At 56.8% G+C, this 25,396-nt stretch overlaps 3 protein-coding genes across 20 annotated transcripts in view; 2 read left to right on the top strand and 1 right to left on the bottom strand.

Annotated features, from left to right (window-relative positions):
* EMID1 (EMI domain containing 1) overlaps positions 1–5,984 on the top strand; it is a 102,426-nt gene extending 96,442 nt beyond the window's left edge. For 5 of the 13 annotated variants that reach the window (XM_054006230.1, XM_054006231.1, XM_054006229.1 and 2 more), the window contains 2 exons: positions 3,867–3,957; positions 5,721–5,984. In XM_054006230.1, coding sequence (XP_053862205.1) covers positions 3,867–3,957; positions 5,721–5,854 — 225 coding nt within the window. In that variant the 3' untranslated portion in view covers positions 5,855–5,984. Of the gene's footprint in view, positions 1–2,102; positions 2,188–3,866; positions 3,958–5,720 lie in introns of those variants that run through there. The other 8 variants (XM_054006237.1, XM_054006234.1, XM_054006236.1 and 5 more) reach the window with 6 other exon arrangements.
* Positions 5,985–7,669: 1,685 nt separating this feature from the next.
* RHBDD3 (rhomboid domain containing 3) lies at positions 7,670–15,498 on the bottom strand. 3 transcript variants are annotated; one of them, XM_054006242.1, is made up of 6 exons: positions 15,308–15,498; positions 13,558–13,834; positions 12,743–13,132; positions 10,822–10,987; positions 9,960–10,322; positions 7,670–9,173 (listed from the first exon to the last, which is right to left on the bottom strand). In XM_054006242.1, the coding sequence occupies exons 2-6, from the start codon at positions 13,709–13,711 to the stop codon at positions 8,966–8,968; spliced, it is 1,281 nt and encodes a 426-aa protein (XP_053862217.1). In that variant the 5' UTR covers positions 13,712–13,834; positions 15,308–15,498; the 3' UTR covers positions 7,670–8,965. The 3 variants fall into 3 exon arrangements, with proteins under 3 accessions (XP_053862217.1, XP_053862218.1, XP_053862219.1); XM_054006243.1 differs by having other exon boundaries at positions 13,558–13,714; XM_054006244.1 differs by lacking the exon at positions 13,558–13,834.
* Positions 15,499–23,825: 8,327 nt separating this feature from the next.
* Positions 23,826–25,396, top strand: part of EWSR1 (EWS RNA binding protein 1) — a 40,214-nt gene continuing 38,643 nt past the window's right edge. For all 4 annotated transcript variants that reach the window (XM_054006035.1, XM_054006033.1, XM_054006034.1 and 1 more), the window contains exon 1: positions 23,826–23,897. In XM_054006035.1, coding sequence (XP_053862010.1) covers positions 23,885–23,897 — 13 coding nt within the window. In that variant the 5' untranslated portion in view covers positions 23,826–23,884. The remainder of the gene's footprint in view (positions 23,898–25,396) is intronic.

Here is a 25,396-nt window from a genome sequence, read left to right as displayed (position 1 = left end):
GGTTCACAGGACGGGACCCCACCAGGCCAGTGCGAATATTAGTGCCTATGGTGAAGCTGGGTCTGTCCCCGCAGTGCCTGGACTGTGTGGAGCCGCAGGGCAGGCTGGCCCAGAGAAGTGGGCGGTGCCAGGGCTTCCGGCCCCCCTCGCCCTGGTTGTGGGGTTAGCGATTGATACAGCTGTGGGGACCTCTCTTTACATGTCTCTCCATCTGCCTGCTGGCTGCAGTGAGTCCTGCTACTAACCCGCAGCATGCACCCTCCTGCCCCCTGCTCCGCCCCGGCATAAGGCTAGCAGCTGTCCTGTGCTGCTGGGACAGCCCTGCCTCCTCCCCCCCCGCCCACTGGCTGACAGGTACCAGCTAGCTCCTCCTTGTCCCCAGACTGCATGCCCCCCAGCCCCCGTCTCTCACCACCCCCTCCCTGCACTTGGGAGAGCCCCGCACACGGCCCTGGCTGGCGCCTGACCCCCACGCTCTGCTGCACCCTGGCAGTGAATCTCGGTGGGCAGCGGAGGACGAGGGGTGGTTGGGTTGGGGAGCAGGAACAGAGGAGATCTGCTCTGGGTGTCTCCCCTGCCCCGGCCCAGGGACAAGCCCTGGGCACTTGGATGCTCAGGAAGCCAGGAGGGATTGCAGGGGCTGCAGCAGCATCCAACCCTCCAAAGCCCAGAACCAGCTTGGCCCTGAGGGGAGCCAAAGTCACCAGGGGCACAGGGAGCATCTGGCTTGGGGGGCGCTGCCCTGGGGCTGGGGGAGCCCTAAAGCTCCCCCAGCAGGCCCTGCCGAGGCCAGCCCTGGAGTAGGGATTGAGGAGAGACCTCCAGGGTGCGTGCTGGGCTCATGCTGCAGCACCAGCCCAGGCTCACTGGCTCCCTTGTTCCAGCCCCTGGGGCAGCCCCCCCCATCCCCACTCCCACCCCCAAAGCTGCACCATTGCCAGAGGCCCCATGGGGCGTGGCGTCAGCAGCAGGTTTCAGGAGCGCTTGGGCCAGGCCAGGCCACCCGGCAGCTCCCATCGGCCTCACTGGTGGCTGTGGGTGCCCAGTGCCTTGGAGAGCCCTGGGCAGCGCAGGCTGGGAGCTGGGGAGCCAGAGAGCCCCAGGGTCTCTCTGTGTGCAACAGCCTCAGCGCAGACACCCGTTTATGTACCAGGCTCCTGTCCGTGTCGTGCTGCTGCAGCTCCCGCTAGAACCAGGGGCCTGGGCCCTAGGGTGGGAGGAGACTTGTCCCGGCTTGAACCCCATCAGCTGACACAGCCAGGAGATAAAATGGGGGTCTTGAGGTGCAGGCCCCCAGAAGGCAGCCCCAGGGTGAGAATCCTGGTGTGGCCCAACAGCGGCCCCTGCAGGCCAGCATGAGCACTGCGACTCCCAGTTATTCCCACTTGGGGACTAACAAAGATGAATGAGGGGCGCAGTGCAGGGCCCCCAGGAGTAGAGCACCCCATTCCTCGCGGCAGGGCTTTGCCAGGGTCCTTGTGGGACAGGAGAGCTGGGCTTTGGAGCCAGAACAGGCAGCAGTTTATACTGCTTCAAAGGCTACTGCATTTCCTGAGCCCCCCAAAGCCCTGGCAGGCTGCGCACTCAGCAGTCACTTCCCCCAGGCTCTGAAATGCAGCCAGCTCTGGGCTAGGCATGGCAGCCATGCTGCACAATGGGACCGTGGGGTTAGCTGGATGGGACAGACTCGCACCTGCAGGGGTGGGGGGAAGGGGCAGGGGATAGTGGCCAGCAATGGGATTCAGCCAGGGCGCTGCTGCTCAGTCTGGGTCTCATGCCCTTTCCAGGTCCCCCGTGGGCTGACCTAGCTCTTCCCTCCCCAGCGGCATCTGTGTTTGTCATGGGCTGTGCCGTGGGAATGCTGCATACTGGCCACCCAGCCCAGCCTGCTCCCTGAGGCACAGCATGTGCATGCCTGTTATGTCAGTGCCCAGCTGGGCGGGAGGGGCTTTATAACCAGCTGCCCACACCCCCTTGAGAGAGGGCAACTGGGCTGTTCATCCCTCTTCTTCCCCTCTCCCCCACTTTGCCTGAGGTCCCGGGGGTCGGAGGGCACCCGCGGGCATTCCCTTCACGGCTGGATCTGTCTCTTTCGTCCACAGGGGGAGGGGTTACACCAGCTCCGAGAGGCTTTGAAGATTTTAGCTGAGAGGGTTTTAATCTTGGAAACAATGATTGGGCTTTATGGTGAGTAGAGACAGACAGAAGGACAGAATTCCAGGCTGCTGGTGTGGGGCTGAGCTCCCAGCGAGGGGCAGGGCAGGACGCGGGAGGGCCCACGCACGCTGCCACCAAACAAACAGTGCTCCCTGCTTCCAGCACAAGGTCCTGCTCAGCCCATGGTGCGAGGAGGGCCAGTGAGTCAGGCCGTGGGATGGGCTGGGGCTGGGGCTTGCTGGCCCCACACCTCCCTGCACTGGGAGCGTTGCCTGTTTGTTTATGGCAGCCGGTGGGATTTAGTCCGCCTGCCATGTGGGTCGGCGGTGTTGCCTGCGATGACATCATCCCACTTCAACAGGGCTTAGGGCAACTGTGGAAACCCACACTTTGATGACATCACAGTGACCTCCCACCTGCTGATGTCATGGAGCCGCTGGCCGAGGCAAATCCCAGACCTCCCCACCCTGCTCCGCACTGGGGGAGGGTCCCGGGAACCAGGACAACAGCACACCCCCAAACCCCAACACACTCACCCAGGCACCGACATTGCCAGGGAGTGCAGCTAGACCAGCGCCGTGAGAAACGGCCGCTTGGATTCATCTGAACTCAGCGGGGAAGGAGGCAGCTTCCGCCCTGCGGAAAATGGGGGCAGCTCCCATTGCGGAGAATGGACCTGCCGTGCATGCCGCAGACTGAGTACTGGGGTGTTCCCCAGGGATCTGCTGCCATTGGAGCACGACCCCTAGTGATAGCAGGCAGATGGGCTTGTTAATTACAGATTTCCCGCTCTGTGATGGTGGTTTAATATTTGTATTGGGGCCCCGTTGTGCTGGCCCCTGCCTGAAGGCGTCTACACCCTGAGCACCTGGCAGAGGCTCTCTTGGGCAGAGGAGAAGCACCTTTGAGTGACATTGAAATATTTTTAAGGATGAACTAAAAACAGCCGCTCAGTCCCAGTGGCATCCAGATTGGTGCCCTTTAATGGTGAAAGGGCTGGGGTCGTTGTGTGGGGCTGCCACTTCCGAATCGCTTGATTTTATGCCGGTCCTTTCCCAGCCACTGCATCCCGCAGCACTTGGAGTAATGATCAGGGCCGAGGAACGTGAGGAGCTAGGAGAGGAGTTGATAGGAAAGGAATGCAGGGGGCCCTGGGGGGGTTCCACCCACAGATGCAGAGGGGGAGCCTCCCACACCAGCAAGACATTCTGGGAGGGCCCGAAAGAGGAGGCGAGTGCTGGCTGAGCAGAGAGAGCCAAGAGAGGTAGGGAACCCCAGTTCACGGGGATGGATCTGAGTTTAGGAGTAAAGGATTCCTTCTTTTCCCACCTGGACTCTGATTTCAATGGGAGCTAGAGGTCTGACCCTGTCTGCTCCTGGTGAGCTTTGCAGCCTTCTCCCCTGGAGCCTGGTGGTATGCATCCAACAGCCCGGAACCTGCCTCCTGCTCCTCAGACCAGCCTGCTGGCCCTGACACCAGGGAGAGAGGGGAGAGCATTTAACCTCCGCAGGGAGCCCAGGAGCAATCCCCTGTCTGGGGCCGTCTAAGATCCCTTGGGGATCCCTTCTCCTCACAGAGGACGTTCCTCCCCCAGCTCTCCAAGCTGCTGTCCTGGTTCCCTGACTCAGCCCTCAGTGACGGATCCCCCTCCCTTCCCCCGTCGAGGGTGAATGAATTCGCACTCTGTGCTCTTCTCGATCTCCACTAGGCCATTAGCTTACAATCCTTCCTACAGCAGCAGGCCCAGCTGGAGCTCCTGGCTAGAAGGGTCACCTTGCTGGAAGCCATCATCTGGCCAGGTAACAAGAGGCTCAACTTTTCCTACTCTGTTCTTCCTCAGCATGATTTCTGAACCGTGTGCGCTGGACTCCTTGAATGGCTGGGCCGCTCGGAGCCAGCCCTTTGTCAGGGACCCCGTTGTATCCATGGGCTCCCCTTTGCATGCCGAGTCTGTGGATGACAACTCCTCTGTGTGTTTGGAGCCAGATGGTTGGGATTCCAGTTAGGTGCTGATACAACCCTTCCTGTCTCGTAACTGCCAGCTGGGGAGGGGGAAGAGGTGCTAGTACTTGAAGCCACAAGTGGGACATCCCTAACTCAGACTTCAAGGCAAGTCTGCATGGGTCTGTCCTGCAGCTCTGTGGGGCTCGTCCTCTCGTGGCACCATTGGAAATTAGCAGCATGAGCTATGGCACAGCAGTGCCCTGGGCGTCTGCACTGGGTATCGCTCGGGTGCACTGACCATTCCTGGTTTAGCTTGGAGGAGGGTTTCCTTCCCTCTGCCCTGCGGGAGAGAGGGCATGACAGATGGCTCTGTATGGGGATAGATGCTGCCTTGATCATGGTCCTGCGCAATGTGTGTTACCTGCCTGTGGCCTGGAAAATCGCAGGTGCAGATGGGCCGTGTAATGGGTTGGAAGTGCTGAGCCCATCACAGCAGGGTCTTCTGGCCATTTCCTGCAGAGTCTTAAACCTGGCTTCAGTGGGAGCAGAATCCTGCCTCCCGTTGTCATGAACAGCCCCTGACCGCTCCTCTCAGCTGCCGCTGCACAGGCTGTCGAATGAACGCCATCGAAACGGGCAGCCCAGAGCTCTGAGCCCCACTCATGGCACCAGAGCCTGGCGGAGCCCAAGAGGTGCTGCATTAACATGCTGGATTATTCTGGGCTCTGTGGTCACCCGCCAGCCCCAGCCAACTGCTTAGATTGGAGCGTTCCCCCAGTCGCTCGCCCTCTGGAGCAGCTGCAATGGAGAGTGAGCAGTTGGACCCAGCTCCATGAAGGTCTTTAGGTGCCCCCCTAAAGACCTTTGAGGAGCTGGGCCTTGACTCCTTTATCTACATGCCGCATATGTCCCCTGGCTGAAGAGCAGGGACGTGAAGTGACAAACAACCTCTCCCAGACCTGGAGGGGAAGCCAGAGCTCAGAGCTGAACCTGACTCTCCCACTTCGCTGCCCAGTGTGGCTGCATTGTTGCTGATCACATACTCCTTCATGGGGAGGGCAAAGGGTTCCAGGCAGTGACAGTATAATGCACAGGCCCATGCCCAGGGGGCCCAGCCAATTTAGGGGCCCCCCAGGAGCACCAGAACTGTGCCCCCCACCCCCTCCCACACACACTCTTCCTCTTCCCTGGGAAAAAAACCTGGATCCAACATATGGATTCAAATCAGGGCACCATTCTCTCCTTGGCCGCTCGTCTGAAACAGCCACATCTGCTGTGTCAGGCCCATGCCTGGACACCATGCGACTGTCCTTGGAGATGGCACAACCAAACCCTGGGATCCGGGGAGATTAGAGCTGAACTCTGCAGCTTTATCGCTGCTGCCGCCGACAGAACATGGCTAACCCCTGAGACTAGCCAATGCCCAGCGCTTTGGCCTGCAGCACTAGGCAGACACATGGCTGCTGGGTGCTCTGCCTAGGTACTAGTACGCTGGCACCGCACTAGGGCTGAGGACTAGCTGGTCAACAGAGCCAATGCCCTGCGATGGTCCGAGCTCCCTGGTTGGGTCTCGCTGGAGAAACGTTGGGATTTGACTCTGCTTTTCTCCCCATGCTAGAACCAGAGCCGGGTTCAGGTGCCGAACCCTTCCCCACTAGTGCCCCCAGCTTCCAGCGGGGCAAGCGCGACAGGCTGGCAGCCTACAGCATCCCACACCAGCTGGCCCAGAGGGCCCAGGACGAGAGCAAGTGAAGAGGGGCAGCCACCCCGAGCAGGAGTCGTCTCCCCAAGCATTAAGGCCCCCTTGGGTACCTCCCCTCCCCCACATTGTTCTGGACTGTCACATGAAGAAACGCTTGAGGAGCCCTCCCAGGCCATGCAGCTGGCCGGCGTGACTCTATTTATTTGGGCTGTTTCTAGAGGCCTGTAACCAGTGCTATGTGTGTACTAACTGACCCCCTGCTGGCTGCCTCCTCATGGCTCCCCTACCCCGTGCTCCCCTCATTGTACTGCAGGGGGCGCTCTTAATCTCTTGGTGCTATTGTGTGGGATGTCTTCTAGATGACCTTGGCCCGTAGCTCCCCAGCGTGGCAGGGATGGCAGAGAGGGCATCGTTCTCCCTTCTGCCCCCAAATGCAGAGGGTTTATCCTGGGCGCTCCCCAGGAATCCAGTCTTTGGCTCCCCCACTGGGGGGGTGCAGGGGATGGTGCCTTGGCCCTTCCCAGTCCCCAGGGATTGGCTCAGCCAAGTTCCTGCCTTTTCCCCTGTGAATCCACCCCGAGCAGGGGCAGCTGGGACGTGTGTAGCGCTGCCCAGCACTAGGCGCTCCACCAGTCCGTTACCCTGTTACGGGTTTGAGCCCCAGCAGCCCCTGAGCAGCTCTGCCCGTACCACTGGACACTGGCACTAAGGTGGGGTGGCCCCAGCTGAACCCTGAAAACCAAGCTAAGCAGGCTGAGCCTGGGTTGAGCGCACACCTGCTTGAACCCTGCCGGGCTGGGCTCTGGCTGACCTCGGCCTGGCTTCAGCAAAGGCAGCTGAGGGGGGTTAATTACCCACGTGGCCACCCCACTCATCTCTGAGTGTCCAGGCCTCAGGCCCAGGGGGCAGCTGTGGGGCTTCCACCAAACCATGTGAGGAGCAGCCCGTGACCCAACAGCCAGGCCCCCACGCCGGCTGCTGTGCTGTGAAGGTGTCTGCGCAGATAGGGATGGGATGCTAGAAGCCACTGAGGCAGGAGCACCCTGCACCCAGGCAGTCTCGCTGGCTGCACCCACCATGTGCCCGCTTCTTACACCCCAAAGGCTCTACCTGGAGCACCAGTTCTTCTGGAGCAGGGACAGCTACCAGGCAGGTCCCCTTCCAGCATCCCCAGCCCCACCCTGGGCACCTTCCCCCAGGAAGGAGGGCTCTTGCACCCAGAGGCCAAAGTGTCACCAAGGGCAGTCGCCATGGCTGGACACAGGCAGGGGTCAGGCCTCAGCTCCCTGCTCCACCTCCTTGATCAGCATCCCCTCGGTTAACGATGGCTGGGGAGGGTGGAGACATAACCCAAACCTACCTAGCAGCAGCACACTCTTGCCCCACCTCCCACCATCCTTCCCTGTGGGCCCTGACTGGGAGAGCTGCTGTAAAGTGGGGAGAAAGGCCAGGAGCAAGGAAGTCTGGGGTCATTAGCGGGGAGGCCCGTCTGAAACCAGCACCCAGTGCAACCCTGCCACCAACTGCGCAAGCAGCTGGGGAGGGAACCGGTCTTCGTATTGTGTACCTCGTGATCCCGGCCAGCTGGGGGACAAATGGTCTAAAGGTCATTAAAACGTGTCGCTAAGCTCCAGCGCCATGGCAGTCTGGCTGTGTGCTTACAGAGCTGGGGTGGGGAGCAGCGAGGCTGTGGGACTAGCAGCGCTGACGGGCACCAGCTGCAGCCAGGAAGGATGCTGTCTAGAGACCCGGCACGCCCATCAGCTCCGCCCTCACCCAGAGGCTGCACCAAGGGGAAGGACCTGAGGGAAACAAATGACTGGCTGAGCCTGGCCACAAGCAATGAGAGCAGCCAGCAGCCTCCCCAGGGTTTGGTGAAACTTTATTTCTCCAGCAAAGAACAGCCACAGGTCACTTCCACGGCTCCACAGGTCAGCTCCCCGGGCGGGCACTTCTGCAGGGGCCCTTAGCAATGGTGGCAGGGCTCGCTGGCTCTCACAGCCCTCTGGCTCAGAGCCTGTGGCAAGACAGAACAAGGCTGGAAAGTAGCTGCAGGGCCATGATGCTGGTGGTCTCCAGGTGAATCCCATGTAGACAGGGCACCATCATGTCGGCAGCTGGTGGGTCCAGGAGCCAACACCTTGGTAAAGCCAACCAGAGGGCAGGCAGAGAAAGCAGGTACCACCTTCCAGGCAATGGGATGGGAGCTGGCAGGCACCTTTCCCGGGCTAGCCCTCCCCTCTGCTTTCTGGGGCAGTCGGCCTTTGGGGAGATGTTACGGTTACGGACTGTTTAGGATTCCCAGACTGCTGGTGGCATAACCCCGCACCCCAAATGCCACAGGACTGCCTGGGATGACACGATGTGTGGCAGAGTTTAGGCTCCAGAGGACACAAGCATGGATCTGGCCTGTTTTCTAGCATCGCCTTCACCCGGCAGCACCATTAAACCTGGAACTCTCTGGGCTGGGGAGTTCGTCTGTGCTGTCCCCAGTGCTAGCCTCCCCCCCGCCCCGCCCCAGCTAGTGATAGGATCTGTCTACACTGGTGCTTTCTAACACCAGTTACTCAGTCACCAATTAGCGAATATATTTGCCCGTGCTGGCATGGCCGCTCCCTAAATGCGAGTTCCAGGACACGGCCTGAATCTCAGCCTAAATCATAAAGGTTTGTGCCCTGGAACAAACATTTGGGAGGCCCAGAATGGCCAGTACTAACCTGGCTGCTAACACAGGTTCAAATTTAGCATGGCCTTACCAAGGAAGGGACGGGTCAGGCAGAAAGCAAGAGGCCGGAGCCCGTGGGGGCTGGCACGAGGGGAGGGACGGAGAAGGTAGGAGGCACCATGCTGCAAGTGACTCCTCTGCACAGCCCCAGCCATGCCGCAGTCATGCAACTGCTCTTCCTCCCTGTAGCACCCAGCTCAGCACCTGCCTCACCGCTCCTGCTTCCCCATCCTCTCACGCAGCCATTCCCCAGGGAGCCCCGGCCTGGCGCTGAGCCCGACAGGACTCCCCCGTCTTGGGATAGAGGGTGCAGGCCCCAAGCTCATGGTGCTTCCGGTAATGGGCTTTGCTCTCTTCCTTCCCTCAGGGCCTGGTGATCTCAAACCCAATGGTTCAGCTTGGCGCCGTTATTTCCACCGTTAATTACTGGGGCCCTTTATTCTGTGGTGGGAAAGCACGGTACGGCTTGCTCTGTGGGAAGCAGATGTTCACGGCAGGCTGGCCTGCTCTCCAACGTCACCACAGCCTCGTCCCCAACCTGGCCTCCAATCAGCAGCGAGACGGCCCCCTCCACTCGGCCCGTAGCTGCCAGTGCCACCACCGCCTGCTCCGTGGGGAAGCCCATCCTCTCCAGTTGCTGCAGTCTGGGGAGCGAGAGGGAGAGAGGCCATAAAAACAGCCAGACTGAGTCAGACCAAAGGTCCATCTAGCCCAGTATCCTGCCTTCCGACAGTGGCCAATGCCAGGTGCCCCAGAGGGAATTAACAGAACAGATCAAATGATCCATCCCCTGCTGCCCATTCCCAGCTTCTGGCAAACAAAGGCTAGGGACACCATCCCTGCCCAATAGCCATTGATGGACCTATCCTCCATGAACTTATCTAGTTCTTTTTTGAAGAAACCTTCGGACTGTGGGTGGAGACATGGGGCCAGGCAGGGAAAGCAGGGGCAGGTGGGGAGAACTCAGGCCTGTTTGATGGGGATGCTCTGTGGTGGTGGTGGGCTGCCCACACTCCCGCAGGGTCCATCCCCAGCAAACACGCATGCAATGGCGCAGACAGCAGCCTCCCTGCCCATCAGGTGGCCCGTAGACTCCACAGTTCCTCGTGTGCAATGCTCTGCCTGTTCCTGTCACTCAGCAGGGTTGAGCTAGCCCGATCTGGCCAGGTCGGCATGAGAGGACCTTAGTGGCGGGAGCCATGGAGCATGAACAAGCTGTACCAAGACCTGCAGCCTGGCAGAGATGGGAGGGAGCCAGAGGGCAGCCCGTTCTACGCTCTCAGGCTCAGTGGGTACTGCCCACAGAGCCCCCCAATCTGGTTCTGGGTTAGAAGCCAAGTGGGCTGAAGGGTCTGGCCTCTGCTCCACACTGGTTACCAAGGGGCGCCCCCCACTCCATCCCCTTGCCCCCACCCTGCCATGCCCCTTACCGCAGAGAGGAGACAGAGGATTTGGAAAGCTGCACTCCACCCACGGCAGCCTCCAGGCTGGCGTCCCTCAGGGAGGCCTGGATCCCGGCCAGCAGCAGCTGCTCATCCAGCAGGACCTCTCCCAGGCCCAAGAGTGATGCCCCAGAGTGCAGGCTGGGGCTGTCCCATGGGGGCAGGGGGGCAGGGCCCCCATGGAGATCTGGGAAGCAAGCCGGAGGGACGGACGGGTATGGCATCCCAGAGCTCTGCCAGCACCCAGGTCTTTCAGCAGCCCAGGGAGAGGCAGGTGCCACAGCTAAGGACTGGTCTGAAAGGCCCCCTGAGAAGCACTGCTGGGCTGGGGGGGCAGAGTGTCCTGGAGACCTGGGAATCAAGGAAGGAATTAGAGGGGAGTCCAAACAAACAGCGGGAGGGAGCAGCCTCCCAGCCCATCACAGAGGGCAGTCAGGGTGGCCCCCAGTTGAGTGGGGCTTGGGGGGGGGGGAGGGAGTTCCCTGTCACTCTAGCAGGGACGTGTTTCTCAGGCTGGTGATGCCAGACCCTAAAGCAGTGATTCAGGAGACTCCCTGTGTCTGGGGAGGAGGTTCTGGGTCAGCCCCCACCCCACATCCCATCCCTAGGACTCCTTGCTATGCAGCACTAGACCAGAGGGGTCGCTAATGGGTGACCCACACCACAGTCTCCCTCCTTGCCCTCTCCAGCCAGGTCTCTGCCAGACAGACAGGGAGGGAGATGAACGGCAGTAACCAGTGGGTCACCAGGCCCGCCTGGGGGCACAGGGGGAAAGCCAGGGGCTATGAGCTGATGGTGTCTCTCATAGAGATGCAGTGAACCCCAGTCAGCCCAGAGCTGCCTCATGTACCTGCCCCTGGTGCTGGCCACATGGCTAGTGGGAAGGATCCCCCCTCTTGGGCACAGGATAAAGCGGACGAAGCCACTTCTCGCCAGCGTCCTGCAGATGGCCCCATCATCTAGCACTTCCAGGCGTCTCTCCGACAGCTCCAGCCACGACAAGACCCTGGACCAATCTGCCACCAGTTCCTCTGGTCAAGGAAAACATCTGCTGCTGGCCCCAGCTGGGGACGCTTCCTGGTCCCCAGCCTGGCTAGCTAGGAGCCAAATAACCCAAGGGTCTGCAAGGCATGTTGGGATCTGTAGTCTCCATAAAGATGATGGCAGCTGTGACTGGCTCTTGTTTTAATCACATCAGAGGCAGAGCTCAGGTGCCTAATAATGCTGCCCTCAGCTGGGCAAAATCCCCTGCAGTAACCACAAACCCCGGATGGTTAGTTTGCGATCAGTGTGTACATCAGATTGTGCCAAGGGCTGCGAGCATGAGCCAGAGATGGGCACTGGAGAAAGCTCGCGGGAAGGAGTGTCTGCAGCGTGGGACAGCACCCGGGCGCCAGTGAGATATTACAGTGTGATTCCTGCTGGTGGAGACCAAACCCCTATGCTAATAAAAAGATACCAGCAGTGCCAGCTTCCTACCTAGCAATGCGCCTCTGCAACCTGAGAGATGGGAGGGAAGAATCCAGCCTCTACAGCCAGACAAGGGGGTCAATTCATGGCTGCTGGCACGGTGGTTTCCGTGATGTGGGGACACCTATCCCCTAAGAGCTGGACTGAGACCCATCAAACGTCTTTCACATGGGCCACTGAACAGCTATCAGCTGGGAAGGACTTTCCCTCCCTCCCAGCCGGGGCAGCATCCCAGCTCCGGAGCGGGCAATCTGGGACGTTAGCTATTTTCCTGCGGAGTTAACTGTTTTCTCCACAATCTTAGCTTTCATTTAAAAGAATGAATGGCTGAATTGTGACCCCAGGCAGACACTCCCCCACCGCTGACTTCCGTGGAGTCACATCTGGGGGAGGCTGGGTGGAATATTCCCCAGTTTCTTGCCTTTCTGTTTGTGAAGACTCCTTCTGAATGCAACCAGTGTCCTGCTTCTGAGTCTGCAGCCAGGCTTGGGGGGCGGGGAGGCTGCTTTAGTGGACACTGCTCTGCTACTTGCTGTCCCTGTTGCTGCCATGGCACCCAAAATACACGTGCTTTGCAAAGCTCCTGGAGGCCAGCTCCACGTGAGATACTTGCCTTGTCCCCACTGACTTTGGCACAGCTACAGGCTGCATCCACTGGCTCCATCGGCCCTGTGATGGGGCATTTAAACCCCCCTCTGCCACTGTCACTAGTTCACTGATTAGCTGAGGCTAATTAGTTGGCCTGCAGCAGTGGGGCTAGGAGGCTGCAGCCCCGGCAGGGGGTGGCTGCCGCTGAGGCTGGGACACAGATTGATAGGAAGCTGCCTAGCAAGCAGGCCCTGGCGCCCCGAGGAGTGGGGTGAGGCTGCTGGTGGAGGAAGCAGAGGCCCTTAGTTCGGATCCCTTCTCCTACCAGCTAGAGCAGAACTGGACTCACTTGGGGCGCTGGCAGCAGGCCTGGGAGGGACATGACACACAGATCTGACCATGGCTGGGGTTGAACAAGGGTCAGGATAGCAGGGTCGTAAAGGGCTGGTGCACCTCCAGGGACTGAGGCCCCTAATATCTAGGGGTGTCAAAGCCCTGTGGAGTCCCACCCAGTCCCTCCCAGGGCAGGATTGTTCACTGGAGCTCGATCCAGGGGCGTCCTCCCCTTCCCTGGGGACCCCATTCCACAGGCCAACTGATCACATTGGCTTTCAGCATCTGTGGGGACACCAGTGCCCCTCTTCAGGGCCCAGTCGATACCGTGCGAGGCTGGCGAGGTCCCAGGAACACCCTGCCCATCACACAGAGGATACAGGCCAGCCCTGTGAGCGCACCACTCAGGTGGAGGAGGAAGGGGCACCCGGGAGAGAGAAGCTGGCTGAACGCAAGGAGCAGCCAGGGCAGGGCCACAGCACGAACCTGCCCCAAGGCCCCAGCCCTGCTCCTCAGTACCAGATGGCGCCCCAGCATGGCCAGGTGGACTGGAGTGTAGCCGCTGGCAGCATCAGGGGGAGGCGCCCAGAGCCCAGCCAGGACGAGGTAGAGCAGAGCCGAGATTACCGCGCTGAGCAGGGAGGCGTGGAGGTAGCGAAGGGTGCCCTGGTACCGCTCCTGGCGCCAGCCCAGCACAGGGAAGAGCAGCAAGTTGAGGAGCAGGAGGGAGGGGTCCGTGTGGCACAGGCAGTAGGTTGCCAGGCGATACACTGGGGAGAAGAGCAAGGGATGAGCTGTTAACATGGGGCACCCTGTATTTACCATCCTTCTAAGGGAGCCCAGTGCTGGGGAAAGACTCAGCACAGGCCTGGACCTGACCAGGTCTGGTCCGGTCCTCTTCTCCTCTACGTGACAGCTGCTGCCTTGCCATTGGTATCATTTCACAGCACGCTGACAGCCCCTCATGGCCTCTCCCTGCCCCACCAATCCCCTCTGAGGATATGCCTACACTGAAGCTGCACGTGTCATTCCCAGCTCGACGCAGCTAGCATGCTTGAAAGAGACATGGAAGCTCTTCTCCCAGCGGCATGCTCCAGTCTCCCACCAGTGGCTTGTTAAACATCCAGACATCAGGAGTGAGAGCCCTGGAGCAAGGCTACGTCCTGAGGGGAGCAGGGGCAGGACAGGTACCCACCTTGGAAGCGTCTAAACAGCAGGGCTGGCGCTAAGGACAGATTCTCGCAAACCCCCAGCAGCCAAAAGACACCAAGAAGCAGCATTAGGGTAACGGAAGCAAGTGGGGGGCCCTCCAGTCCCCGCATCCATGTTAGGCGCCTCCTGGGCAGCATCACCTTGAGAGGGGAGAGACAGCTACGCCATGGTCCTCTTGGAGGGACCCTGGATTTCGGGGGACTCAGCAAGGCAGGCAGAGGCAACCAGGGCCTGGGAAGTTCTCAGCACTCGGGGACTGTCTGTGGGGAGAAGGGGGGACTGAGTCTCCCAGATACACAAGCAAACCGTGTAGGGCAATGAGGATGTTGCACCAGGCTGTGCCCAGGTGAGGGCAGCCCACCGGGATCTGTTTTACGGGGAAGCAGGAAGCTCTGACCAGGGCATCCCAGTGTGTCCCCCGAGGCCCAACACACAAGGAAACAAGGAGCCTCAATCTTGCACAAACTTCACCCTGGCCCCTAATACATGAGCTGCCCTCTCGGAGCCCTGTGCCTGGCAGGCTGCACCCTGGCACCCAATGCTGTTACAGGAGGGGAGTAGGGTGCCCCTTTGATCCCATACCCAGCACCCATGGGAGTTGCAGGCAGATGAGAGTGTGTACAGAGCTGAGGTTCAGGATCAGGGCTACTGGTTTCCTGTGGGGCCCTGCTGCGAGGTGTGAACTGTGATCGCTCACAGCAGTTACCAGCCTGCAAGGCGCTTGGAGCTGTGCGAGACAAAAGCACAGATGAGAGCCACTCATGCTACACAACAGGGACCCCGAGGCAGCCAACCCACAGCCAGCTCGGCCTCCCGCAGCACGCACTGCCCCAGGGGGCAGGAGAACCACACAGCTGGCCTCAAACACAAGACAGCAGGTGGCTGCTGTTTCTGAAGCCTCGTGTTGCAAACCCTGCAGCTCATGAGCTGGCCTGTGCCCTGTGACCTGGGAGATCAGTCAAGAACAGACCTAGACGTGGCAATTCTTCAACAAAAAAACTTCAAAAGCAGACTCCAGCGAGGAACTGCACAACTGGAATTAATTTGCAAACTGGACACCATCACATTAGGCTTGAATAAAGACTGGGAGTGTTTGGGTCATTTACAAAACCTAAACTTAATTTCCCCAATACTAATTTCCCCCTACTGTTACTCACACCTTCTTGTCAACTGTCTGAAATGGGCCACTCTCTTACTACTTCAAAAGTTATTTTTCCTCCCTTGGTATCCTGCTGTTAATTGAATTGTCTCCTTAGACTGACCTCACACTTTACAAGGCAACTCCCATCTTTTCATGTATTTATACCTGCTCCTGTATTTTCCACTCCATGCATCTGAAGAAGTGGTTTTTTTACCCACAAAAGCTTATGCCCAAATAAATGTGTTAGTCTCTAAGGTGCCACAAGGACTCCTCATTGTTTTCGCTAATACAGACTAACACGGCTACCTCTGAACCCTTCCCCAAACAGTAACTCGTGGCCTCGTTTCCCCAGCCCCTGGCTGTATGGTGCTCTGTTGCTGCAAGGGGCATATGGAAGGCACTCAAGTCTGGGTCCGCGGGGTCTCGGCCTGTAGGATGGTGTCCCCGAGGGCCCATGTGCCAATACCCAACGGGGGACATAAAGGGAACAGCGTATTTGGGCCTGGGGGGAAGGGGTGCCCACATTTCCGCATGCTGCTCTTGGCTCTGCACCGAGGTTCGCTCTGGTGCAGCAAAGCAAAGCTTTTCCTACCTCTCCAGGCTGCTCTCCTCATTGCTTTGAAAACTTGGTTCTGGAGGCGGCTCACCTCCTTCCAGCAGGCCAGCTTTCCCTGCGGCTACCCGGGGAGGGGAGGAGGCGGTGTGTCCTTACCCTGGCCCAGGAGGGGAGGGAGGGACACCACACAGCCATTTTGCCATGCTCCTCTGCTAGGCACTTTCATCTCTGCACAATGCTTGGGCCAGCCAGGGAGCGTCAAGAAAGTTGAACCCCCGAGATGAAAAGGAGCATCGCAGCTAGATGTGCTCTAGGAGTTCTCATGGGGGCAGTCTGTGGCCTGGCTGAACAGGGGGCCAGGCCAGATGATCGCAATGGGCCTGGGACTCCGGAGGTGTGCTCTAGGCCGGGTTTCCCATGGCACATCTCCCTCCCCAGGCGGCTGAGAGCTGGGAGGATTTGTAAAGGAGCCTGACTGCTCTGGTCTCTGCTGCTTGTTCCCTGTTTGCATTTGACACGGAAAAGTTCTCTTTCGAGTCCCTTTTGCTTTCCAGGTGGCACTGAGCCGCCTGCTGCGTTTGGGCTGCAGACACTGCAGGAGAGGATCTAACCCAAACGCCACCACTGTGGAAGAGACAGCAAAACTCAATTAGGGTTACCATCCGGCCGGGTTTCCCTGGACATGTCCGGCTTTCTCAGCTTTAAATGGACGTCCGCGGGGGAGTTCTAATAAAGTAGAAATGTCCGGGATTTCCCCCTTCCCCTCATGCAGGGTGCAGTGTGGCTGATTGGACGGCTGGGCCTGATTGAAAGCCGCTCGCAGCCACTGGGGCCTCTAGCAGCCAGAGTCCCTCTCCCTCCCCCGCTCCCTCCTCCCCCGCGGAGCAGCGCCACAGTGTTTGGCTGCACATGGAGCTCGCAGCTCCCCCTCGGCCCGGTGGGGCGGGGCAGGGAACAGGGGGGTTAGATTGGTCGGGGGTTCTGGGGGGGGCTGTCAGGAGAAGGGGGTGTAGAGAGCGGTTGGGGCAGGCAAGGGGCAGAGAACAGGGAGACTTAGATAGGGGGTGGGGTCCTGGGGGCAGTTAGGGTGGGGAGGGTTTCAGGAGAGGGCAGTCAGGGGACAGGTAGGGGGTAAGCGGATTCTGAGGGGGGGCAGGAAGTGGGAGGGGCGGGGCTAGGGCGGCACCCCGTGTCCTCTTTTTTGATTGTTGAAATATGGTAACCCTAACTCAATGCCTCACTGCCACAGACCAGGGCAGGGGCAGATTACCCCACCTCTGCTACCCCAAGGTTCTTACACCCTCCTCTAAAACATTGGGTCCTAGCTCTTGTCAGGCAGGATCCGGGGCAAGCGGGACCTTGGCTCTGAGCTGGGCTTGCAATGTGCCATTTTCTTCTTTTATTTTTAATCTAATAAAATATTTCTATTGCCATTGGATTTTGTGACACAAAACACAACCGTGGGGCCCAATGGACTTGGACGTTGTAGGCCCATGATGCATAATATTAGGGGTCTGAGATGCAGAGGTGCTCATTTGCCAGGCTTCATTGAAATCAATGGGAGATGTCGGTGCTCAGCCCCTCTGAATTTCATCAACAGGGGCCAGCTTCTTTAAAGGGCTCAGCACCCGCAGCTCCCAGGCGTGACGTGCCACTGCCAGCATCAGGGAATGGGGCATTTGGAGCTGGCAGGCTCACGCTGTTTGCGGGGTTCAAATGGGACACAAGGGGCAAGGCTGTGGGAATCAGGTGCAGCAATTCAGCATGGTTGTTGCTGGTGCCATCTGAAAGCTCTGCCTACAAGCCATGCCCCACCCCGTTGAGCTGCCAAAAGGAGTCAGTGGGTTGTGGAGATGGTCATAGCTGCCGAGTTTTGTGCAGCTGCTTGTAAGAACATAGGAAAGGCCACACAAGGTCAGCCCACTGGTCCAGTAGCCCGGTGTCTTGTCTTCTGACAGCAGCTGGTGACAGATGCTTCAGAGGTAATGAACAGAACAGGGCAATTAGCGAGTGATCCATCCCCAGCATCTTAGGGACACCCAGAGCATGTAACTCTTCCCAATCAGCTTTGGACTAAAACTATCTTGAGTAGTTTTGTATCATCTACAAACTTTGCCACCTCACTATTCACCCCTTTCCCAGCTCATTTATCAATATGTTGAACAGCACTGGTCCCTGTACAGATCCTTGGGGTACCTCACTATTTAACTCTCTCTATTCTGAAAACTGACCATTTATTCCTACCCTTTGTTTCCTGTCTTTCAATCAGTTACTGCTCCAGAGGACCTTTCTTCTTATCCCATGACTGCTTACTTTGCTTAAGAGCCTTTGGCCTTGTCTACACTACAAAATTAAGTTGATCTAGTTAACATACAGCCACTTCAGTTCATGTCCACACTACGCTCTCTGTTGGCAGTGAGCATCGTCACCAGGACAGGAGTGGAGCACTAGGGGGCTCCAGCAGTGAGCCCTGCGTGAGGCTGACAGACAACAGGTGATGTAAGTAATGCTGAATCTACACAGACACTGAGCTGCCCAGCTACAGTGACCTAGCCACTGCTGTGGCCTTTGCAGAACTGGTATTATTAGGTTAGTGTAATGGGTGACTTACATCGGCAGGAGCAACGCTGAAGTGTAGACAGTGGCATAGTTAGGTTGATGTAAGCTGCATTATGTCAACCTAATTCTGTAGTGTAGACCAAGATTTTGGCAAGGGACTTGGCCAAAGGCTTTCTGAAAGTCCTAGTACACTGGATCACCCTTGACAACATGCTTGTTGATCCCCTCAAAGAATTCTAATAGATTGGTGAAGCACGATTTCCCTTTACAAAAGCCATGTTGACTCTTCCCCAACAAATGGGTTCATCTATGTGTCTGACAATTTTGTTCTTAGTTTCAACCAATTTGCCGGTACTCAAATTAGGCTTACTAGCCTGTGATTGCCATGTTTGCCTCTGGGGCCTTTTTAAAAAAGTGGTGTCACATTAGTTATCCTCCAGTCATCTGGTACAGAAGCTGATTTAAATTATAGGTTACATATCACAGTTAGTATGGTAGTTCTGCAATTTCACATTTGAGTTCCTTCCGAACTCTTGGGTGAATACCATCTGGTCCTGGTGACTTATTACTGTGTAATTTATCAATGTGTTCCAAAACCTCCACTAATGACACCTCAGACTGGGACAGTCCCTCAGATTTGTCACCTAGAAAGAATGGCTCAGGTTTGGGAATCTCCTTCACATCCTCTACATTGAAGAGGGATGCAAAGAATTCATTGAGCTTCTCCACAATGGCCTTGGCTTCCATGAGTGCTCCTTTAGCACCTCAGTTGTCCAGTGGCCCCGCTGATTCTTTGACAGGCTTCCTGCTTCTGATGTACTTAAAATATGTTTTCGCTGTTAGTTTGAAGAGCAACTAGCAAAAAAGACTGAAATTCTTTTTTTTTTTTTAGCCTGCCTAATTATACATTTAAACTTGATTTGCCTGAGTTTATGCTCCTTTCTATTTTCCTCAGTAGGATTTGACTTCCAATTTTTAAAGGATGCCTTTTTGCTTCTTACTGCTTCTTTTACTCTGTTGTTTAGCCATGGTGACATTTTTTGGTCCTCTTTACTATTCTTTTTAATTTAGGGAATACATTTAATTTGAGTCTTTATTATGGAGTTTTACAATGTTTTCCATGCAGCTTGTAGGCATTTCACTCTTGTGATTCTTCCTTTTAATTTCCGTTTTACTTGCTTTCTCATTTGGGTGTAGTTCCCCTTTCTGAACTGAAATGCTACTGTGGTGGGCTTCTTTGGTATTTTCCTCCTCACAGGGATGTTAAATTTAATTACATTATGGTCGCTATTACCAAGCGGTTCAGCTATATTCACCTCTTGGACCAGATCCTGTGCTCCACTTAGGACTAAATCAAGAATTGCCTTTCCTCTTGTGGCCCCTCCGGGGCTTCCTCCCCACCTGCTCAGGGATGGTGGCCAGTCCTTTTCCCCGCTTCTTCCTGCCACCATTCGTCCAACTGCAAAACTCAGCTAGCCCACATTCCATTTCTGGGCAGTCCCAACACTCGTGTCCCTGCCATCCATATCGCCAGCAGACCAACTGTCCTGGGCGACTAGGGCCCCCCTTAATCTCCAGGCCTCTCCCAAGAGGAAGTTCTTGGGGTTTCTTCCCCCAGTCCAGGTCCCAGCCCATCCTCCCCTCTTTTCGAGGAAAGGCCACCTCCACATATATGCCTCCGTCAGTTTTACAGCGGCCTCTACTGTATTTGGCTGGTGCCACTGGACTCAGACTCGCACGTTTTCCAGGAGGCCCTGCACAAATTCTTCTAGGATCAACCGGTCCATTATCTCTCCCACCATCTGCGTGTCCGGCCTTAATCACTGCGTGGCCCAATCCATGAGCTTCTGGGCAAAAGTGCGGGGCCGCAAACCTCCTGTCCACTGCACTGCCCGAAACTTCTGCTAATACTTTTCATCAGACAGTCCCATCCAGTCCAGGACTGCCGCCTTCACCACCTCATAATCTTTGGCCTGTTCATTAGTTAGGGCCATGTAGGCAGCCTGAGCCTCTCCGGCCAGATACGGGGCTAGTCTTAGGGCCCAGGTCACCTTGTCCCATCTGGCACCCATGGCTACCCATTCAAAAGTGCACAGGAAGACGTTGGGGTCTTCAGTAGGGCCCATCTTACAGAGCCCCACCTGCCACCACCTCCCAGGGGACTCACCAACCAGTGCAGGAACTGCTGCTGTGCACTGGCCGGCTCCCTGATGAAGTCCTAGAGGGTCTTTTGTTGCTCAGCCTGTCAAGTGAGTAAGGCCTGTCTCTTGCCCTGCTGGGACTGCTGAAAGGCCTGCCGGGTTTTCTGCAGCTCCTTTTGCTGTTTCACAAGCCACTGCCCGGTTCCCTCCATGCTGGGGTTGCCACTCCCTGGCTCTGGCTTCAAATCCCAGACAAGCCCCATGTATAACAGGGTACACAGTGCATCCCTCCAGATTCAGTCCCTTGGCCCCATTCCCTAAAGACTCAGGGATGCTCCAAGCTGGTGCAACACCCATGCTCTTTATTTGGTGTCCATTCCCAAATCTCATCACCAGTTTCCTGCTATTTACACAGCTTGGCCTCACACAGTCCTGACCAGCAACAGACTAGTAGGTTCTTTCCTCCCTCTGAGCTGACTTTTCCTTCCTGGTTTCCCCTCCCCGCCTTTTAGCTCCTGCTAATGGGGCTGGCAGGTGCAGGCAGTTCCCAGGCAAGGGCTGGCTATTTACCCAGCCCCAATCCATTCCCCCCGAATAGGGTTGGGGTGGTAAGAGCTCATTATGGGCTTACCTAGCAGCGCCCTGCCACAGAGATGTTATGCAAATTTGCACATATATCACTTAGCGCATTACATGATTTTTATATCATTTGGGCATGACCATTAGCTTTGGCATAAGGTCAATGTACCCCATTCCGAGCAGTAGCAGGGGACAGGGCACGGAGCTGCACAAAACTTGGGTGATGTGGCAGCTGAATGGGTGCTGAAGTGTCTGGGGTGTATCTGAGTGGTGAGAAACTTGGGAGCTGAATTTGGGGTGTATCTGGGTAGAAGATAACAATGGCTGTCAGAGGATTGGCTGGCTGGAGGAACTGGATTTGTGGGGAAAGCCTGTGGTAGAGATACAGGAAGAGGGGATGGCTGGGTGGTGTGCAAGGAAAGCAATAGGGTATCTGGCTGAGGAGAGCTGGCAGGACTAGGTTTGGGGAGTGTCAGGGGCGGGGGGAGCGGGATAGCTTGGGAAAGACGCTAGAGACAGTCAGCCAGGGTCTGCATGGGGGAGGCTCCCCAACTCCCTAACAATCCCCTCCCCCCTAAAAAAACCCTGTTCCATACCTCCCACCCATACCCAACAACCCTCCAGATTCACTCCCAGGCTCCTGTCCAGCAATTACTTCCCTCTCCCTGAGCTCCTTCATTACCCCTGACTCCCCCAAGCCTTTGCACTGCTTCTGAGGGGTGCAGGAAAGACGGTTCTCTATTGTAGTTTAAATGAATTATTACTCCATGTTCTGTATTAATATGCCTAGTAAGGTATCTATTTGTCAAAAAACATGTCCTGAATCTTTTTTGTTGTCTGTATTGTTAAAGACATACTTGCTGACAGGTATTTTGAAATAAATTACCAAAATAATTGAAACTGGTGCGATTATATTGTGTTATTTTGACAAAATATGCAAAATTTTTATTTTTTGGTGCAGAATTTCCCCTGGAGTAAAGGTTATAAGGAAACATGCATTTGTCTGAAAATGTTCACCCAGCTCTAATCCAGAGTCACCTAACTAGCTTTCCCCACTCCTTGTCATTTGCCCCCCACTGCCCCCTAGTCGGCTAGCTTCCCACATGGGTAAACACTGAACAACACAAGCAGCCTCTCCTGGGAAAATGACCCTGTTTGCATTAGCATTTTTCAGGAACTCTCCCCCTGTTGCACTAGAACCAGCACAGCATAGCAGGTGAGAGCAATAGTGTGAGCAGCAAGAACCGAACTGGGGGTGGACACGAGCATCTGCTTTATCTCCATTTCGCATGAGTTGCCATCTTGTGCTTCAGAGCCTCAGCTTTCACTCAAAAAGAAAAAGCAAGTCTGTGTCCTTTACAGTTGTCAAGAAACCCCTCAGCAGTGCCTGGAGTGTACTGGACATAGTGATATCTGCCTGGTGCTGTAGAGAGCCTGAAACCAGAGCTGTGCGAGGTGTGAACTACCCCATTCCTCTCAATGGCATGTTAGCGCAGAGGATTACAGGTTACCTATTCGGAGGCTGTTAGCTGTTTCACTGCTGATCAGAGAAAGGAGAGGAGGAGCTAGACAATCTCCTTTGAGTGACAGCTTAGTTTGGCACTGGGAGAGGGGGCGCTTGGCATTTATTTTTCTTCCAGTGGAGAAAGAACCAGGCTCAAGGAACCCAGCTGAGCCTCACTGCAGGGGAGTTTGTCCATCCCCACAAAGGCCAGCAGAGTCCCTGGGTGTAGCTGGACCCCACTCAGCAGAAGCCTGGCCTGAGAAGCACCGCAGAGGCCAGCAGAGTGTGCATAGTCACACGCTGAACAATCGGACTCAGTCGAGTGTGAGGCATTTCATGTGCTAGTCACATTGCACCCCCGTGGCATGCCCACAGCCCAGACTCGGGCCAGGGCTGGGGCTGCAGGAATGACCTGCAATTGCAGCTCAGTGACCTCTCTCTTATTTCACCCCCTGCTTGATCTGAGCAGGGAAGGAGTAGCCAGGAAGAGAAGGCTCAGTGCTGGCCCCAGCTCCTCCACCCAGCCGCCAGGCAGCCCCTCCTCACCAACGGGCTCCACAGCCTACCATCCCTCCCAGCTGCCCCCGACACTCGGACCCAAACCCTCAGCTCTCACAAAGCCCCCCTCTTCCTCAGATGTCTCCCAAAGCCAGCTAGCTAGCATCTCCCATTCCGTCAGGCTCATCTGCCCCATCCCTATGTGTCCCTGCACCCCCACTCAGTCACCCCTTCTCCCTCATCTCCATGTTTACCTGCACTCTCGCCCCCATCCCCATGTGTCCCTGCACCCCCACTCAGACACCCCTTCTCCCTCATCTCCATGTTTACCTGCACTCTCGCCCCCATCCCCATGTGTCCCTGCACCCTCACTCAGCCACTCCCCTCCCCCTGTCCCCATGTGGCCCTGCTCCCACTGCCATTCAGCTCCTGCCCGAGTCTGTCCCTCCCACTAGCCCTTTTGAACCCAGCTCTGCTAGAGTTTGGGCTTGCTGTGTCACAGCTCCCCAAATCACTTTCAAAGTTTATGAAACATCTATAAACTGTGATGATATTGCAACATAAGTCACACAGAAGGCCACCATTAAGGTGCTGTGTCAAAACATCACCACACAATTCTACGTATTAACATTGTGCTAACTCACTCAGTGAGTTACCCCACAGGTCTGTGCATTGACATCACAGCAACATGCTGACGCCATGAGATGACATCACACCAACACCCCACTGCTCCAAGTGTTGACCTCATACCAACTCCCCACAGCTACATGTGACGACACGATGACGTCACACAACGCACTGCAGGCTGTGTAAGGTGATTTTAAGCCAAGATATGACTCGTGTATGTGGGTCATTTCAATAAGTACAATCTGGGATGGCAGCTCTTCTCCGTCCCCGCATTTCCCCCCATGTGCGGCACCCAGCAGCGTAATTCGGATCCCCCACGAGTCTGGGGCTGCTAGCTGCTCCCAGTCCCTCCCCCAACCTCTGAGGCCTATTCTGCGTTTCCCTAGAGTGTCTCTTGAACGACGATCCCTAACTGGGGTGGACTGAACCATTCGCCACCCCAAAGGGGAGAAATGCCTAGAAATAAATCTCCGTGGTCCCTCTCTCCTCCCTTGCCAGGCTCCCGACTGGTATTTGCTCCCTGACTGGGGAGAGAGTCTCCGTGCGGAGGGGAGTTAGGATTAGGCGGGACTGCGGGGAGGGGAAATGTAGTTAGCTCCCCCTCCCGTTGGGAATGGTAGGAGCCGAGGTTGGAAAGGCTGCGCATGAGCGCGCGGCAGAGCGACCAGACGGACGTTGAGAGAACGAGGAGGAACAAGCGAGAAAATGGCGTCGACGGGTGAGTGGGGGGGACCGGCTCGGGCCCAGGCCCGGGCCCGGCGATAGACAGACTCGGGCCAGGGCCGACCCCCACCTCGGGGGAGAGGCGCCTCCGCGCGGGGCTGAGGCGGGGCGGATGGGCCCGGGGCAGGCGGAGGCGGAGGCCCGTCCCCGCCCCAGACGCTTCCCGGGGAAGGCCGGGACCGGGGGGGGGGGGGGGGGTTCTGGAAGCTTCTCCGGGCCGCGTGTGACGGGAGGGTCGGGCCGGGCCGGGCGGGGCGGGGGCGGGCCCGGACGCCGCGCCCATTGTGTAACATTCAAGCGGGCGGCGCGGGCTCCCCAGGCCCGGCCACGCGGCCTGCCCCGGGGCGGAGGGGAGCCGCTCCCCGGGCCCGCTGCGCCATCCCCGCCGGGCAGAGCCGCCTACCAGCGTCGGGCCTGGGTTGTCCTCCCGCAGCCGCCTCCATTTCCCCAGGGGCCTCGCCTGCCCCGCGCTCAGACAATGGAGCCGCCCGAGGGAAGGGCCGCTCGTGGCCAATGGCGGAGACTTAAGTAGGGAGCCAGTGTAGCCCGGCTGGGATCCGCGGCCTCCACTTGGCCAGCTCCGGCTTGGGGCCTCCACCCTGCAAGGAAACCCCCTCCCCCCCCGTGGGGACTAGTCCGCGGAGAGTTCTTGGGTGCTGCCACCCGCTGGGTTTGGGGCCAGATTGAGACAAATACTTAGGCCTCTGGCATGTAAATGCCCTTAAAAAGCTGGCCGTATCTCTCCAGGCTTCTGAAGTGTTGTATTCATCAAAGCAAAACGAAATGAACCGTTAACAGCTTCCTGAAGGAGAAGTGGCTCATTTTCATAAGCCTAAACGCTGATGAGAACTCCAGTGTTCAGTAGAAGTTGAGGCTGGAGTTGTAAAATGGGTGTTCTGTTAAAAGGCATCTACCATTGAAGGTTTGGATTATGGTGTGGTAATGAAGGTTGGGGCGCACTAGACAGTTAGTTTCCTAGAAAATCTTTACTCCTCATGAGATGTGTTTTCTTTTAACTCTTTCAGATTTAAGTACTCTGCATGCTTATTGCCAAAAATGAGAACACTTCAACATCCGTTACCTAATCTGTATATCCCATTTTGCACCAAAACACAACGGAAAAACCACACCACCTCTAGTACTTGAAAGCCGTTTTAACAAATTATTTTTGAAGGATGTCTTTAAAATATAGAAAGCAACAGAGGGTCCTGTGGCACCTTTGAGACTAACAGAAGTATTGGGAGCATAAGCTTTCGTGGGTAAGAACCTCACTTCTTCAGATGCAGGAACCTCACTTGCATCTGAAGAAGTGAGGTTCTTACCCACGAAGGCTTATGCTCCCAATACTTCTGTTAGTCTCAAAGGTGCCACAGGACCCTCTGTTGCTTTTTACAGATTCAGACTAACACGGCTACCCCTCTGATATTTAAAATATGGGAAATTGGCTAAGGAATGAGAGCATGCTTTTGTTGGTACAAAATTTACAAGGCATTA

This window comes from Malaclemys terrapin, chromosome 16 (assembly GCF_027887155.1).
Source record: "Malaclemys terrapin pileata isolate rMalTer1 chromosome 16, rMalTer1.hap1, whole genome shotgun sequence".
NCBI lineage: Eukaryota > Metazoa > Chordata > Testudines > Emydidae > Malaclemys > Malaclemys terrapin.
This window is presented reverse-complemented; position numbering and strand designations above follow the sequence as displayed.

Coding starts and splice junctions, on each gene's coding strand:
- RHBDD3 (XM_054006242.1), bottom strand. CDS start 13,711: ATGCTGCCCAGGAGGCGCCTAACATGGATGCGGGGACTGGAGGGCCCC. Junction 10,988..12,742: donor TGCGCTCACAGGGCTGGCCT/GTATCCTCTGTG, acceptor AACTGGTGGCAG/ATTGGTCCAGGGTCTTGTCG. Junction 9,174..9,959: donor TCCTCTGTCTCCTCTCTGCG/GTAAGGGGCATG, acceptor CTCGCTCCCCAG/ACTGCAGCAACTGGAGAGGA.